The following is a 15,532-nucleotide window of genomic DNA, read 5'->3' as shown; positions in this document are numbered from 1 at the left end:
GGGGAGGTTTTTTAAAAAAATCGTATTTGAAGTGGACACGGATGTGACTCATATTTTTAGTTGACAAAACATTAAAACAAATAAGTGTTCACTTTGAACAGAGCTACAGTGAACCACTGCAGAGGGCCTGAAGATCCACGTGTAGGCTACAGACCCCTGGTTTAAGGTTGGGGTTAGTCATGATGAATGAGTTATGGATAGGGTTACATTACACTTAAAAACTAAGGGATACTTTTTGGGTAAGGTTGTTCAAATGACAAGAGTCATAACAAGGATAACTATGTGTGTACGCTCCATTAAAATGTCACTTTGTTTCCATAACCATAACGACTACAAGGGACACTCCACGTTTCAAATACTATAATTTAATTGTAATAATACATTTTAATTTAAATTTAAAATTAATATAATTATAACAAGTGTAATGCACAGCTCGTGTCGTCTCCGACATTTCACGCGGTCCGTGAAGGCAACACCCTGTTGGTCCGGGGTGAACGGCGTCACAGCAGCGAAACGGTCTGACATCTCGTAGGACAGCGGAACCGTCGTCAACACTCCGCCCGAGAGCGTTAGGAGATAATGTCGGAGAGCGACTGTTAGACTGAGAGTTATTGAGCCAATTCTCTGTCATTCGCCGTTGCTTGGAAACACATACATTCAGAATGGGGATGGTCTTGCCAGCGGCAAACGCGTCCCTCGCCGCGGTGACTTTGTCGCTGCTCGCCTTCGTGCTCTGCTCCTCTCCCGGTAAGGTTATGGCTCTTTATCCAGGCCGCGCCGTTAGCACACAGTAACGGTTTACTGTTCCGCCAGCGGTTTTTTCTCCTGCTTGTCCATCCTTTGTCTCTGTCACCCGTGAACAGACAGACCCGTTCGCTCCTTGTACCGCCCTTGCTATTCAACATCAACTAATGCAGTTGTGTCTGTTTACCTCCATGTTTATTTTAGGCCTGGTGATCTGAACCTGATCAGTGTCTGACCTCAGCTAGCATCAACTGTCTGGTCCAGTGAATTAGTCTCACTGTTAAGTTAAATTAAATTAAATTAAATTAAAGTAAGGTTATTGGACTTTCTTCCTTTCTAACACATCAAGAACATTAAGTTTTCAACAACAAGTGCCAAATATTTGCTCTCTGTACTTGAGATCAGATTTTAGTGTTATCTTCATATATGATGACAAACTTAGTGTCTTGTGTTTTGGGGATTTTAGTGAAATTTTACTTGAAAATTATCAGCAAATCACTCATGTAAACTACCATTCATTGTTGCTTTGAAACAGTCCCCAATTCTTGATTATAATGATGACAGTTTGATAATTTGTTGGAGTATGGATTCAATATGGAATCACCAACCATGTTGATAATTGATTAATTAGTTCCTGTGTGTGTTATTAATTATGAGGTCCAGTGTGTAACATTTGCAAGGGTTTTTTTTTGACAGAAATTGAAACATGAATATATGATCTCTTTGAAATTTATCGCAGTAGAATAAGTCTTTAAATATATACTTAAGGCAAGGGCTGTGATTACAGAGGCTGACATTTTGTGCCACCATGTTTCTTCAGCAGCCAGAGCGTGAACTTCACATTTCCGAGAGCATAAGCTCGTCTGACGTATGTTCCTAGATCTTTATTAGTGTATATGTCATGCTTTTTAGAACATGTTGTCTGTCCATGCTGGTGTATCTTAATGCAGCCTACAGTCATGCAGCAGTTGTTATGATGAGTTATGAGGCTATAATTTTGTGTGCCCTGTAATTATATGTGGTGGAATACATAATCCCACGCTTTGAAACTTAATTACAGAAAGTGTTTATTCTTATGTAAGACTGTCTCCTAATGTACAGACAACAGAGTTGATATTTCAGTATTATTCCTTCACATTTCTTTAAGTTTTGTTTGCTAAAAAGTTCTAAATATAATTTATATAATAAACTATTATAACTGACATTGGTGTTCATTAAATAAAACATACATTTTCTGATCAGTTTTCACCCTCAGAGAAGCGTTGAATTGGCTGTGTTTGGCCTGGAATATGAAAGAAGAAAGATGAGTCACTACCTTTTTGAAATAAATATCTTCTTTTTACTTGACAGCAGAATAAAGACTTGTAAGTCAAGTGAGCAGTCAAGAGTTTGAAGTGAAAACAACAACAGCTACGAAACGTTGCATTTTGTGCATTAGGGGTGAAGGTTTCATTGATGAACTGGAATCATGCCGTGCTCCATTTGCCTTCTTTCCTCTCTCTGCCTCCTTTATTTCTTTCCTCTTTCTGATCGTCTTGCTTGTGATTTGCAGTAAGTGGGAATGAGGACTGTCTTTGGTACGTGGACAAAAATGGCACCTGGCACAACGGCTTCGACTGCCCTCTCATCACATTCTGCTGTGGGAACTGTCAGCGGCGTTACTGCTGCCTGGACGCTTTCAAGATGATCACAGAGAGGGAGCAGAAGCGCTGTATGCTCTTCCAGTTCAGGTGAGAGCAACAGCTGCTGTGTTCCACTTTCACTGACTATTACATAAATTTACTTGACACCAACAGTCTGTCCTTGTCCTTGTACTGTTCATAATTCTACTTCTACTAAGATACTTTGTTCTTATATTTATTGTTGCCATATTCAGACGTATATATGTAGGTTACATCTTGCCTGTAGAAAAAATAATGGAAAATACACACAATTTTGCTGCTGCTATTGCCCTATAAGATTACAATGCAGCCATTGCTTTTGTAAGTACTATTTACATACACAAATACAGGTCAAAAAACACCGGAATTCCTGCTTAAGCAAAGAGATGAAAAAAAGCAAAAGGCCTGAATACTTTTGTAAATTAGAAATTAAAACAGACTCCTTGTGACTCTTTTTTTTCTCACTTTTTCATCATTGGTTATTGGGCGCAGTTTGGTGGGCACAAGAGTTTTTTAAATTAATGTAACATTAATTCTTAAACGCAACGTTAAGGTTTTCAAAACTGAGCAGGCTGTGGCGCTTGTGGCAGAGACAGTGATTCAAGCATGGAGCTGGCACAAAGTACAAAAAGGGGGGACGTTGTCAGGTAACTGGAGTGGGCAAAGGTAATGATCCTGAGATACAGGCAAGCACAGAGTCTTACAGAGACACACAGATCATAGAGATGAGCACTAAACTCAGAACGAGGACTGAATGATGTGGTCAGACAGGGAGATGAGCCAAAGTTTCAGTACTGCAGAGCTTAAGGTGTTGGTAAGCCAACGAAACACAGATGTGTAGGTTGACTAATGGAATAAGGCACCTGAATGCCAGACACATGCACTCAGAGAGAAATAAAACCACCAAGAGAATATAGGACATATACTCTATCACACATAGAGTCTAATTATAAAAGAAACCAGTCTGTTCTTTATCCCCTATTTGTAGCATTTGACAAAAGTCCCCAGAGTGCAATGTTTTCCCATTAGTTGTTCTGGTGCATCAGCTATCTGTGTGTTAAGTGGTGCTTAAGGTCCTGTGAGGGATCCTGATAATGCAGGACAAAGCAAGCTCGTACTTGAGCGCTTACAACATGACATTTTTTTTCTGCACTGCATTGTAAACCATCCATCACTCTCCAGAACTGAACAGACAGTCTGCTTGTTATTGATCCCTGTGGGAGATCACATCAGCGGCTAGTGGAGGCTAAAATGAAATGGATGGTGTAAAGGAATCTTTTCTCCTTCGGGTTCCAAGGTCACGTTGGGCAGTGTTTCCATGGCTGACTTAGAACTACGCGCTGAAAACAATAGCTTGTTATCTGTTTCAAGGATAGCTGTGAAGACAGTCATGGAGCCAAGGTGGACCAGCGCCAAATAGTGGTAACCATAGCAACCAAGGCCATAAAGATATGGTACATTTAGGGAGACCACAACAGATTGAGAATATGAAGTGAAGGAATCTGTAGAAGAGTGTTCATTATTTACTAGTCCTTGTTTCTACCAAGTGGAACGGTTTGGTTCAGTACGGTATCAGGGATTTTTTTGCGTTTCCATTAGGAATAGTACCAAAATAACTGGCCCCAAACCCTTCCCCATGACAGTCAGCTGATGGGGCGACACAAAAACGACCTTATGGATGTCCTCCATTGTTGTCCGTTGTGTTATTGCCTGTTGTATTGCATTCAATGTTGTTTTTCCTTGTTCCTTGTTGGCCATTGGGCACCGCCCACACCCCGCCTACCAAGTAAAGGTACTGTTCAGAGTTGAAATTCAAGCCTGACCCAGGGTTTGACCCTTCCAAACCATACCGTACTGTACTAAACAAAACCGTACCATGATAGAAACAGAGCATAAGATGTAATCTCAGACTCAATCACATCATTGCGGTTAATTAATCAGATTAATAAAGGGAAATGTTTTGTAATTGAAGTCCTCTTCTTCTTCTCCTCCTCCTCTCAGCCCGACCACTTTAGCAGGCATTGCCTCCTCTGTCCTCCTGTTTGTGGCAGTCATTGCCACCATGGTCTGCTGCTTCATGTGCTCGTGCTGTTACCTCTACCAGAGACGGCAGCAGAGGGGAAGAACACCTTATGATGGTAAGTCCTGTTCTCCACTTCATACCCAAGTCATGTCATGTAAGGGCACTTTTTTATTCATAAGCACAAAGTAGGGCTACATGATATTATGAAAATATGTGATAATGGAGAATATTGGTGATGACATGACTTCAGTATGTGGTGAAGTCAGATCGTGAAGGTTCATTGCTACTCTTTAAAACAGGGGAAGCTCATTTCAGGCCCAGTTATTCCCAGAACAAGTGAACTCGATAATTATGTAAAACTGAAATGCTGTAATAGTGTTTTTATTTACAGTGTATATGTACAAAAGAAAATGGGCTACATCGTCGAGCAAATGACACACAACCACCAGCTATTTGTCTACAGACTTCAGAATCCACACAGAACTGAAAACACTTGTGTTTTACATGTTTACATTTGCTTTACAAAAGGAATTTAATTTCAAAAGAATGGTTCAAATTTGTGTTCGCATGACAAATTCACCAACACCGACTTCACAGAAAGGGCAGCCCATGCAGTGTGGCGTGAAATACCTCATACAACCGCACTTTAAAAACATGAAATACTTCAAACAAATACATCCCTTCCTACCTGGATTCCTGAAAGACAGAAATACAAATCTCAAGTTTTTCAATGTAAGAAATGTAAATCTAATCTAAATCCTACTTCATTGTTTCTCATTGCACTCGGCTCACCAATCTCTCTGGCAACCAGTAGGTGGCGTATGAGGGTGTTACAGTTTGCAGGTGGGGTTCAGAAAAGTGTGCTAGGCTGTCACTTTATGAGAAAATTATAAAATGAATCAAAACAAAAACCTTTATGCTTTTGGCCACAAAGACTTACTTTAATTAAGTTCAAGCAGCCTTTGCACTATTTATATTGCGGTGATTATGGTGATATATTTATGACTTATTGTGCAGCCCTACCCCAAAAACCAGAATCACAGGTATGCCTCATGAGGCTGAACAGTCTGCCCAGAATTACAGCACACTCTATCTTTGCACCCCTGTTTCTTGTCCTACTTTAATTTCCACACCTCCCCCCCAGTTTAAAACTGTTCCTTCACCACAGTTTGTATGTTTTTGAACCCGCAGCCCAACAGATCCCCATGGCCAGCTACCCATCGGAGCCTATGTACGACGCTTATGGAAAGCCACTGGGACCCCACGAGTATCCACATGCAGGTTATCCCATGCACTCCCAGTATCCTGGCATGCCCCCACAGTATCCAGTGATGCATCCTGGACCGTATCCACCTCATCCAATGGATCCAGCATACAGCCAGGGTAAGATTAGTGTAACAGTTTTCATGTTGAAGAGGCTGTTTAAAAATGTCCACCACAGGCCTTTGCAGATAAAGAAAGATACTTGTGGTGTGACAGTTGATCATTCCCGATCAATAGATCCAGATCACTGTATTGATGCAGAAGTGAAAATATACATTAAGAAATTATGCATTTGTCTTCATTGTTTCATTTTTGAAGGTAAAATAAATTTCACAAAAGATAACATACAATTCTCAAGTCATATTCTAGTTGCCCTTTGTGAGTTGCTATATAAATTTTAACATATAAAATGGTTATGTCATTTTTCATATTGATTGCAGGTCCATAAATCACATTAAAAGCACTCTGTGGTGGCAGATTTTTATAATATTTCATAATTGGCCAAAGGATCAATATCATAAATGTGTCACAATGAAATGATCATCTTACTCCCTGAGGTTATGGACAAGTATTCAGTGCTTTTTTAACACATGCTTTCACAACTTTTGACTTTTCATCTGGTCAAATTCTATACCCTTATATTTGATGTAGCATTCACTGCTGATTAGGATATGTTGCATCCACGTTCATCCTGTAAAGCTCTGACTAAAACAATCATTTTTTTGTCCCTTTAAAGATGGGAAAACAAAGTATCTCTCTCACCTTTTTAAAAAAATGAGCCTTTGCACTTTATCCTGTGAAACTCACTGTCTGACTCTTTGTGTTTTTCTTTTGTCTGCTTGTGTTTCAGCTCCTCCACCTTACTCTCCACCACAGTATCCTGGTCACTGATGGGCTTGTCCACACACACACACACACACAAACTCACACACACACACAAACTCACACTCTCTCTTGCTCTCTTGCACGCAAAAACACCCAACATACAAACACATTTAAACCAACATTACAGCTTGACTCACAGTGGTTTGCCTGTGACAGAGAAAAAAGAAAAAAAAAGATTGAGGCACTTTAAGAGTTGTGTTTTTTTTTATTATTCCATTGTTTGTTTTCACTGATGTGCTACTTCTGTGGCATAAATCAAATACAGGTTTGAGCTCCATTCTCCGTTTTGTACTCCAAATTCTGCAACCTGACACCTGAGTGGCTCTCACAGAGGGCTTCACGCCATCCCCCCAAATACAGGAGGTATCTGACTAACTCTGCTTCTGCCAACTCGGCTCAGCGACACCTCACCTCAATAACAGGGTGTTACATAAACCCGGGGGTAAAAAAAAAAGAAGGGATTTAAAACAATGACAGTGCACTCCCTTTTCATATATTAATGGGAGAATAACATTTTCATCCACACTCAACATGAATTGATTAACATCTGCTTAAGTTGACGTTTCAGGTCGTCTCGCTCGCTGATGCACGTTTCTGCAGATATGATTTGACATTTCTTTTGTAATATGGTGTCGGGGCTAATGTGAAAAACAAGGGAATCGTGACATGAAAAGGTGACATGTTTATGATTCCAATTTGATGGTCCTCTCCAATTCTATGTGAGAACCCTGTAGTCTCTCTGTTGGTTAATCTTAATCTGACAACACATTACTTCATGGAACTACATGAGCTGCACCATTTCTAATGTGACATCTTAACATCAGCATGCTACCCAGTTAAATGTCTTTCAGCTTGATCTATCCACTCCTGAATAATTTATGGTAAATATTGTTTTTGCTTTTTCTTGTAACATATCAGATCAGGGGGAGCAGCAGGTCACACTGCTTGATCAAAAAAAATGTCCAGCCTTACAATAATTCATTTCTTTCAATTTTCTATTTTATTAATAATGAAACATGTTGTTTTCATTCTATTCCCGTTCATTCTATTGTTATTGTAACATAAGATGTGCTGTTTTTTCGGCATCTTTCCATTTGCTATTTATTTTTGTTGAGGGAAAACTTTGACTGTGAATCGGTTCTCACTTTCTGGACTAAGCTAAAAAACCAAACAAACAAAAAAACACTACTGTTGTAAAAATAGATTTTGTTAAACACCTCCCCTGTAAAGGTTTGACATTTCTGGGAAATATATGCATTTGTTTTATTGCAGAGAGTTAAATGAGAACGTTCTCATATGGAGTGATGGACGATGTGCACAGATCTTTTATTTAACTTTACGCTTAAAAAGTCATACGTTTGCCGCAAAATACAAAAAACAATAATAGTCATTGCACGTATGTCATTTTATAATAAAGTTGAGTGCATTAAGTTGTAGCCTATAAAAGAAATAACCCATTGTTAATCCATTCACCACCACATAACATATATTTATATATATATATATATATATATATATATATCTACATGTATATACATATATTTATATATGTTAACATGGGTATTTGATACCAAATTAAATCTAAAGTATTTCTACAGTATTTTGTGGTGCAGGTGGGCGAGAACAGATTTGTGCAGTTCCCAAAATTGCAAACTAAAACGTTCTCTTACAGATTTGGTAAACTGCTGTGTGAACTGTAATTAATCCAGCTGTGAATTTATAACTTTGTACAGATAAAACCAGGCCTGCTCCCTTGTATGTTGTATGAACTGTGTGAGACGGCGTCTCCAGCATGTGTTTAACTGACTACTAATACTGTATGTGATGCCTGGATTATCTATTTTTTTGTTTGTTTGTTTTGTTTTGGGGTCTCATGTCTCTCAGCCAAGTCAAATGAGGCACATATTAAATATAAAGTTCTATTGATCCTTGAGATTCTATCGAGACTCATTCTGCGTCTTGTCTCACCTCTTAACCATGTGATGAATCGGGCAACAACATTAGTTTACAGCGTAAATAATTCATTCACACATGGTACTGTCCATATGTACAGATCTGTTTAGCCTTTTTAAAGCACAAAGAGAACACTGGATGTCGTTCGACCTAACATTCGCTGTCAATTTGTATCCCAAAACCAACTCTAATAGTATATTTAGTGAGACTGACATCAGTTGGCGAAATAACTTTTTGTTTTCTGTTGTCATGTGGATGCTATGACATTGTAATATAAAGTGATGGAGTGAAAAGTTTTTATTCCTACTAACATAAAATCTAACTTTGGAATGTAAAATACAGCAGTGTCTTGTGTCCTTTTTTTATATAGACATTCATTTGTGATTTAGGAAGATGAGTAAGTGAATGTTTGCACATCATTTGACCACTAGATGTCCATATTTCCCTCCTGTGAATGTCAAATGATTTTGGATGTTAGGTGGCACACAACATCTTTTCCTGGAGAAATGTTCTTCTATTATTATTTACAAGTTGCATATTTGTCAGGATGTATACACAATTGTATTCCTCTGTCTGTAATGTTTAAAATATGGAATATTTTCTACTTAGATTTGTTTTAATCATAAATATATATTTCTAGTTAACTTACTTTACTTACTTTAATGCAAAATGTTCAAATAATATTTTATATTTGCAGAAACAAATTGGGTACCACTTAAGTTAAAATGTTATTCTGATATTATCATCATCAAGTTATTTTAGATCAATTTTACATACTCAATTCTGACCCTTTACTCTGTGGCTAGTCACTGAATTTCATTGACTTTTAATTTTATTTTTTTTAAAAAGCAGTTTTCACTCTGCATATTCAACTGAACATGAACGTGAATCCACAGGCAGCTTTGTTCCACTTAACTGCTGCCGTTATTCCTGCTAAACCCAATTTCTTCTTTTAACTTGTACAGGTTTCAGAAACCTGGAAAAAATATAATAAAATTGCTCAAATAATTAGAAACTCGTCCCTTTATAAACACGGATGGTGTAAGAGAAAGTTTCTCTACTCTGGCATCTTCAGCCCTTCCCATTACCTTTAAAGGAGTGTGTACCCTGAACTAAATATGGACATGCACTTTCACAGGATTTCAAAGAATGTCCCAGCCTTACAGTCTACTTTGATTATGTGAGCCTGTTGCAGTCCGTCACTGGTACCCCTCACTGCAGCACTGTGAGTCCAGCCTCCTTCCACCAGGACTGATGCCTCTGGTGGCTTTTTGATGAGGAGGACTAGACGGGACAGTGGGACAGCATCGTTGGCCTATACGGGAAGACTTCTCACCCAAAGGAGAGAATTTACACAACATTTTACTTTGAATCATTTGGATTTATTGTATAACTACCACCAGCACCTCTAAAGAAACCCAGTTCTCAGTTTTTCTCAACACGTACAGAGCCTTTAACCGCAGATTCTTTTTAAGCAACCATGTCCAGGGCAAAGGTGAGAGGCCTGACCCGCACAGGCCGCCAGGTCAGCGAGGACCCAGACTTGGACACCTTGCTGTCCACCCTCTCCCCTGAGGAAGTGGAGGAGCTGCAGCAGGACATGATGAAGGTGCCTGACATCAAACCAGAGGATGGGAAGGTCGTTGTCCAAGGGGAGACTCAGCCAAGGAGCAGCAATGTCTTGGATGCTAAGCTGGACAGCAGACGGGAGAGTGACACTAAAGGAAGGCTCAGTCAGAGGGAGCAGTCATTTGAGGTAATGAATGTTATTGCTCATGTAATAGCAGCTCATTTTAGGTTTTAAATAAAACAATCACCCACATCAGTTTTGTAACAATCTGAAACATTGAGAGGGTTTTCTTTTGACAATCAAACAACAATATGTTGGACATTCAGTGTCCCCAGATATTCTAATGATAGCTTTCATGTGCTATTTTTCATTTTGCTTGAAACATACTGCCAACTGGACCTCATGCTCTCTCAGCTCATAAACAGTGGTCCCCAGAGTTGGCCTCTGTGCCAGGAAAAATATTGTTTATCGAATCAGCCTCTGAGGTACAAGAGACCATTTGTATTACCCCCTTTAAACATGTAAGTGATTTTTAACCTATATAGATTCCCCAATGGCCGAGTGCCACAAAGCCATATTGCTGGCGCCTAAAGGAGAGGCAGTCCCCGTAGAACTTCTTAATCCCAGCCTAATGGAATTCCTTGGTTGATTGCTCCCACGCTCACTGCCTTTTAAGGATACATCTGCCACGGCCGTGGCCTCATACAGGAAAAACAGATGGAGTCTCACAAATCAAACACTTAGCAAGCTACTCACTGCAAACGTATCCCTGGCTCTATAAAAACATGGGCCCTTTTGCGAACTGTAAACACACATGCCATACATACTGTGTCAGTGAGAACGTGTGTATACACACTGAGCAGATGGATGAAACGCTGTTTAGCAGCACAGGAATCCAGTAATTACACATGAGCATGATTCAGACTTTGCATGATTGATTCAGATTTATTGTGGTTCAGGCCACTACATCCTTTAATGCATTTCTACTTAATTTTCTACTTCCTAATTCTTTTATGTTTGCGTTTTTGTCTACTTTACTTTGTAACATAACATAACATATGTATATATATTTTTTACACCGTGCTCACTTTGGTCCCTCCTGCAGGGCGAGGCAAAGAAGGAGAGCCGGAAGCAAGAATACCTGAGAAAGATGGGCCTGAGCCAGGAGGGGAACGATGACATTGATGTAGGACTACGAAGACAAGCTAGTGTCTCAAGTGAGAGAGATGCTAAGGTGGACGAAAGAAATGGTAAAGGTCCTGAAAATCCAAAGGAGGAGCAAAGACGGTTTTCAAGTAGATACCGGAGGCAGGAGGGCAAAGACAATGATGTGAAAGAGATTCACGACAAAGACAAATGCGAAGACAATTGTCTAAGAGACAAAAGAGAGAGCAGAGAGAGCACAGGTAGCAAAACAAAGGACATGATCTCCAAGTTACAGGAAAAGAAGGAAGACTGTAGAGAGAAGGAAAGGAGAGAAGACTGCAGGAGTAGAGATGAAAGTAAAACTAAAGACATTATCTCAAGGCTACGAGAAAAAAGTGAGAAGGATGTGGGCAAGGAAAAGGAAAGAAAGTCCGAGAGTATCAGGACATCAGGACGTGTCTCCAAAATGCTGGAGAAGCAGAGCAAGGCACAAGAAAGCCAGGAGAGCAAATGTGAGGAAAAGAAGCCAAAAGCAGAGGAGAAGAAAGTTGAAGATAAAACCAAAACTGATGTCAAACTTGAGCGACAACTGTCTGAGAAGGGTGAAGTACAGGTGAAACATGACAAGGCAGAAAAAAGAACAGATCGAGAAGAGTTGGTTAACCACAGTAATCACGTGAAAGAGAAGGAGAAGATTAACACAGAGAGGAAAGCAGAGGAGAAAAAGGAAAGAGATGATGATAGAGAGAATGTTAAAAAAGCAGCCGAAACTGAGAAGATGGGCAATTGTGTTACCAAAAACACCCCCAAAAAAAAGGTGAAGGAGGAAGAGGCAGAGGACGAGGAGTCAAGCATGTTCGATGAGCTAATGGATCAGGTACGAAGCAATGACCCCTCCCTCACTGAGCTCAATGTCAACAACTCCGAGGTCATCAAGACGAAAACGCTCATCGAGTTTGCCGAGGCTTTGCAAAACAACAGCCATGTCAAAACATTTTCTTTGGCTAACTGTCGTGCAGACGATCACGTGGCTTACGCGGTCGCCGGCACGATACGCAGCAATAAGACGATCACCAGCATCAACATTGACTCCAATCATCTCACTGGCAAGGGCATCCTGTCCCTCATCCAGGCTCTGCAACGCAACTCCACACTGACTGAGCTTCGATTCCAAAACCAGCGGCACGTCTGCGGTGGCAAGACAGAGATGGAGATGACCAAAATCCTGAAAGACAACACCACCTTACTCAAACTGGGCTATCACTTTGAGTTAGCAGGGCCAAGAATGACCACTACAAACATACTGAGTCGCAACATGGACCGGCAGAGACAGAAGCGCCTGCAGGAACAGAAGCAGGCCCAGGCTAATGGAGAGAAGAAGGGATCACTGGATGTGCCCAAGACTGGAGGTGGAGGATCCCTGAGAAATTCACCCAAAGCTTCCCCAAAACCATCTCCCATGCCCTCTCCCGTGCCTTCACCAAAGCTGACACCCAGAAGAAGAACTGGAGGTCCGGCTCCACCACCACCTCCGCCTCCTCCTGGCGGTGGTCCTCCACCTCCTCCTCCTCCTATGATGGATGGAGATGCCCTGAAGAACACTCTCAGTCCAGGTCGTAGTAAAAACTCACGGGACCAATTGCTTGCCTCGATCAGAGGAAGCAATGTTAAACAACTCAAGAAGGTACGTAATGTGAGTACATTCATCCATCCATCCTTTTTCTACCGCTTTATACATTCTATTTTATCTTTCACACAGGTGCCGGTGCCAAAGTGGTTGCAGTAATGTTTCCTGCTGGAATATAAAGTGAAATATGAAAAGAGGGAGAACTGACATGAAGGATTTCACGAAGATGACCTCTACATAACCCGAGCTATAGTGAAGGGCTGTGCTGGGGGGTGGATGGAGAAGGTGACACACGAAAAGCCCTCACTATGAGTTCTCCCCTCACACACTGGACCAAAAGGACGCTGTGGAGAATGAGTGATGCGGGGCTCTCTATTTGCTGACGAGAGAGCACCACGTGTTTGTGGTCGTTTCTCTGTAGTTGATACTGATGCTTTGCTTGTTATTTGCACTAGTTAATATGAGGCCAATCATGTGACGTGTTGGCTCGTGTATGCATCTGACTGTGAGTGTGGTGGGAGTGTGTGGTGAGCTTATTAATAAGAGATTCAAATAACTCTAACTATACATTTCTAATATACAAACATTTATCAATTATTTAGTCAACATTCATCTGACGTGTATTTATTTATGGAGAGGGAAGCCACCGTATGGTTGTCAATTGTAAATCTGTTCAATTGCGAATTCTGAGATGGTGAAAATATCAGGGAATTGACAAACAAATGGCGGCTTGACCTAAGAAAGCCTGGGTAAGGTCAAGGTAGTCTTTGAATTGTGTGTCTCATTGCCAATCTCACGATATCTCAGGCAGGGTTTATCAGATCAGAGAGCAGCCCAGTGGAGTCCTGTTGCATGACGAAAGAGTTAAAAGACGGGAATAATTACATAATGCAATTTCATCAGGAAGTGCAAATGGCTGTCCCTCAGTATCTCATGTTATTTGTTTTGTTCTGAATCATTCTACATCTACACGTCTTAACCTTTGGGTATTTGGAAAACCATTATTGGCTCAATGTTCATGTTAATGTGGGCAACGTTTGAGCAAAAGTCATTTCTTAAAGGAATTCATTGTGTAAATCACTGCACTCTGTCTAACAGAGGACCCTCTGCTATATTTACAGAGCCTGTATGTTTTCAATAAACTAATGATATGTCTGCAATGACAGGTCAGAAGTGTAATGTTATGCCTGGTTGATATTATTAACAAACACATTCCTGGATTTACTGGGAGTGAGCACCAAAGTCCTTCTCCCACATTAAAAGCACAAACATGGCAGGGCCAGTCATGAAAAATGTTTAGACAACTTACTGCTCTCTACATAACATACATGTTGCCTGGTGTTTGCTCGTGTTCAGAGGCAGAGAACAGCAGCAGCAGCTACAGGCCAGTTTATGTCTCTATTGCCTGGCCTCGGCCTCTATGAAATGCCTATATTTGGTCATTTCTCATTGAAGGCTTGCTCTGCAAGTCATTCCTTTCTTGTTCCTAATAATGGGCTTTGTGCCATCGGTTTGTCTCTCAACTGTAGCTGCTCCTCTGACCAACAGCACTGATCTCAGATGGAGAAAAAAGGAAAGGGGGTGAAATGCAAATGTGACAACAGAAAATAGGTTTGCAGTGTGTGTGCGGTGTAATCCATGCCTTGTACGTGCAGAACACCCATTTTTCAGTTTGGTTGTTTGATGTACAGCTTATTCGTCGAGGAATTTGCAACATGTAAGTGGGACATTTGATCGAAACTAGATTCCCAATCAAAATATACACATCATCATTTCCACACAGTAATCTGGGGATTTTATGGCCCCCGTGGCTCCTGTGGGTGCTACCCATTTTGATATGTTGGTAAATCAACCTTGCACTCCAAAGTATTTTTGTTTATTATTTGCATCAATAAATTCCAAAAGAAAGGCTATATTTTAATGTCATTTAATGTTTACTCTTGTCTTGTGGCTTTTCCAGAGGAGATTTAACCCAATCACAACGATGTTCCTCATAATGTAAAAAACAAATAGTCATCAAATCATTATTATCTTTTCTGACTCTTAATGTTATATCTCAATGTTTTTGGTTTTGCTGTTTTTCACTCAGAACCCTCCAGCAGAGAGACCAAGTATCTTATCTAAAGTATCTTAAGATATGCCTTTTTCGAGTTGTTTATGTTCTCTGTTATTCCGTCAATCTATTGTTTCTGTATTTAATGCTTTTAAAATAAACAACCTTATTTTGACCCCAGGAAGAGTAACTGTTGCCTATAGTAACATGGCTATTGTGAACCCTGATGAACTAAAACTCAGCTAAACAATAAAAGCACAGCACCTTGACTCACTGGTTCATTTCATTAGAATAAACATACAGAATACATGAGTTCCACCATTGTATCCCAAATATTAAATATAAAATAAAAGGGGTGCGTTTTTTGGCAGAGCTGGTTTTACAGGTGCCGAAATTTGCATCCCCATTTTAATGTTTATTGAGCCAGGAAGCTTGTTACATATTGAAAATTAATTCTCATATGCAAGAAGACACCCAAATATAACATGAGCACCACCAGTTTATCCCAAATACTCTACAAAATAAAATAAACAGGGGTGCATTTTTTAACACTACCTTATCATGACTCGTGTGTTATTTTATCTTATAACTTATAACCTGATCTACA

At 40.1% G+C, this 15,532-nt stretch overlaps 2 protein-coding genes across 2 annotated transcripts; both read left to right on the top strand.

Annotated features, from left to right (window-relative positions):
• Positions 1-498: 498 nt before the first annotated feature.
• On the top strand, positions 499-6,640 carry shisa4 (shisa family member 4). The gene is made up of 5 exons (XM_044024659.1): positions 499-747; positions 2,297-2,474; positions 4,407-4,543; positions 5,620-5,811; positions 6,542-6,640. Exons 1-5 carry the CDS (start codon positions 663-665, stop codon positions 6,580-6,582), a joined length of 633 nt encoding a protein of 210 aa, XP_043880594.1. The 5' UTR covers positions 499-662; the 3' UTR covers positions 6,583-6,640.
• A 3,076-nt stretch (positions 6,641-9,716) lies between these two features.
• On the top strand, positions 9,717-15,102 carry LOC122768571 (leiomodin-1-like). The gene is made up of 3 exons (XM_044024658.1): positions 9,717-10,285; positions 11,205-12,929; positions 13,005-15,102. Exons 1-3 carry the CDS (start codon positions 10,010-10,012, stop codon positions 13,029-13,031), a joined length of 2,028 nt encoding a protein of 675 aa, XP_043880593.1. The 5' UTR covers positions 9,717-10,009; the 3' UTR covers positions 13,032-15,102.
• Positions 15,103-15,532: the final 430 nt, after the last annotated feature.

Source organism: Solea senegalensis, linkage group LG4 (genome assembly GCF_019176455.1).
Source record: "Solea senegalensis isolate Sse05_10M linkage group LG4, IFAPA_SoseM_1, whole genome shotgun sequence".
Taxonomy (NCBI): domain Eukaryota; kingdom Metazoa; phylum Chordata; class Actinopteri; order Pleuronectiformes; family Soleidae; genus Solea; species Solea senegalensis.
Note: the sequence above shows the minus strand (reverse complement) of the source record. Positions and strands in the feature narration are given on the sequence as shown.

Excerpts from the sequence above, each read along its gene's own strand:
- shisa4 (XM_044024659.1), top strand. The coding sequence starts at position 663 with ATGGGGATGGTCTTGCCAGCGGCAAACGCGTCCCTCGCCGCGGTGACT. Across the intron at positions 748-2,296 it reads CGTGCTCTGCTCCTCTCCCG|TAAGTGGGAATGAGGACTGT; the intron begins GTAAGGTTATGG and ends TGTGATTTGCAG. Across the intron at positions 2,475-4,406 it reads TGTATGCTCTTCCAGTTCAG|CCCGACCACTTTAGCAGGCA; the intron begins GTGAGAGCAACA and ends TCCTCCTCTCAG.
- LOC122768571 (XM_044024658.1), top strand. The coding sequence starts at position 10,010 with ATGTCCAGGGCAAAGGTGAGAGGCCTGACCCGCACAGGCCGCCAGGTC. Across the intron at positions 10,286-11,204 it reads AGAGGGAGCAGTCATTTGAG|GGCGAGGCAAAGAAGGAGAG; the intron begins GTAATGAATGTT and ends TCCCTCCTGCAG. Across the intron at positions 12,930-13,004 it reads ATGTTAAACAACTCAAGAAG|GTGCCGGTGCCAAAGTGGTT; the intron begins GTACGTAATGTG and ends TCTTTCACACAG.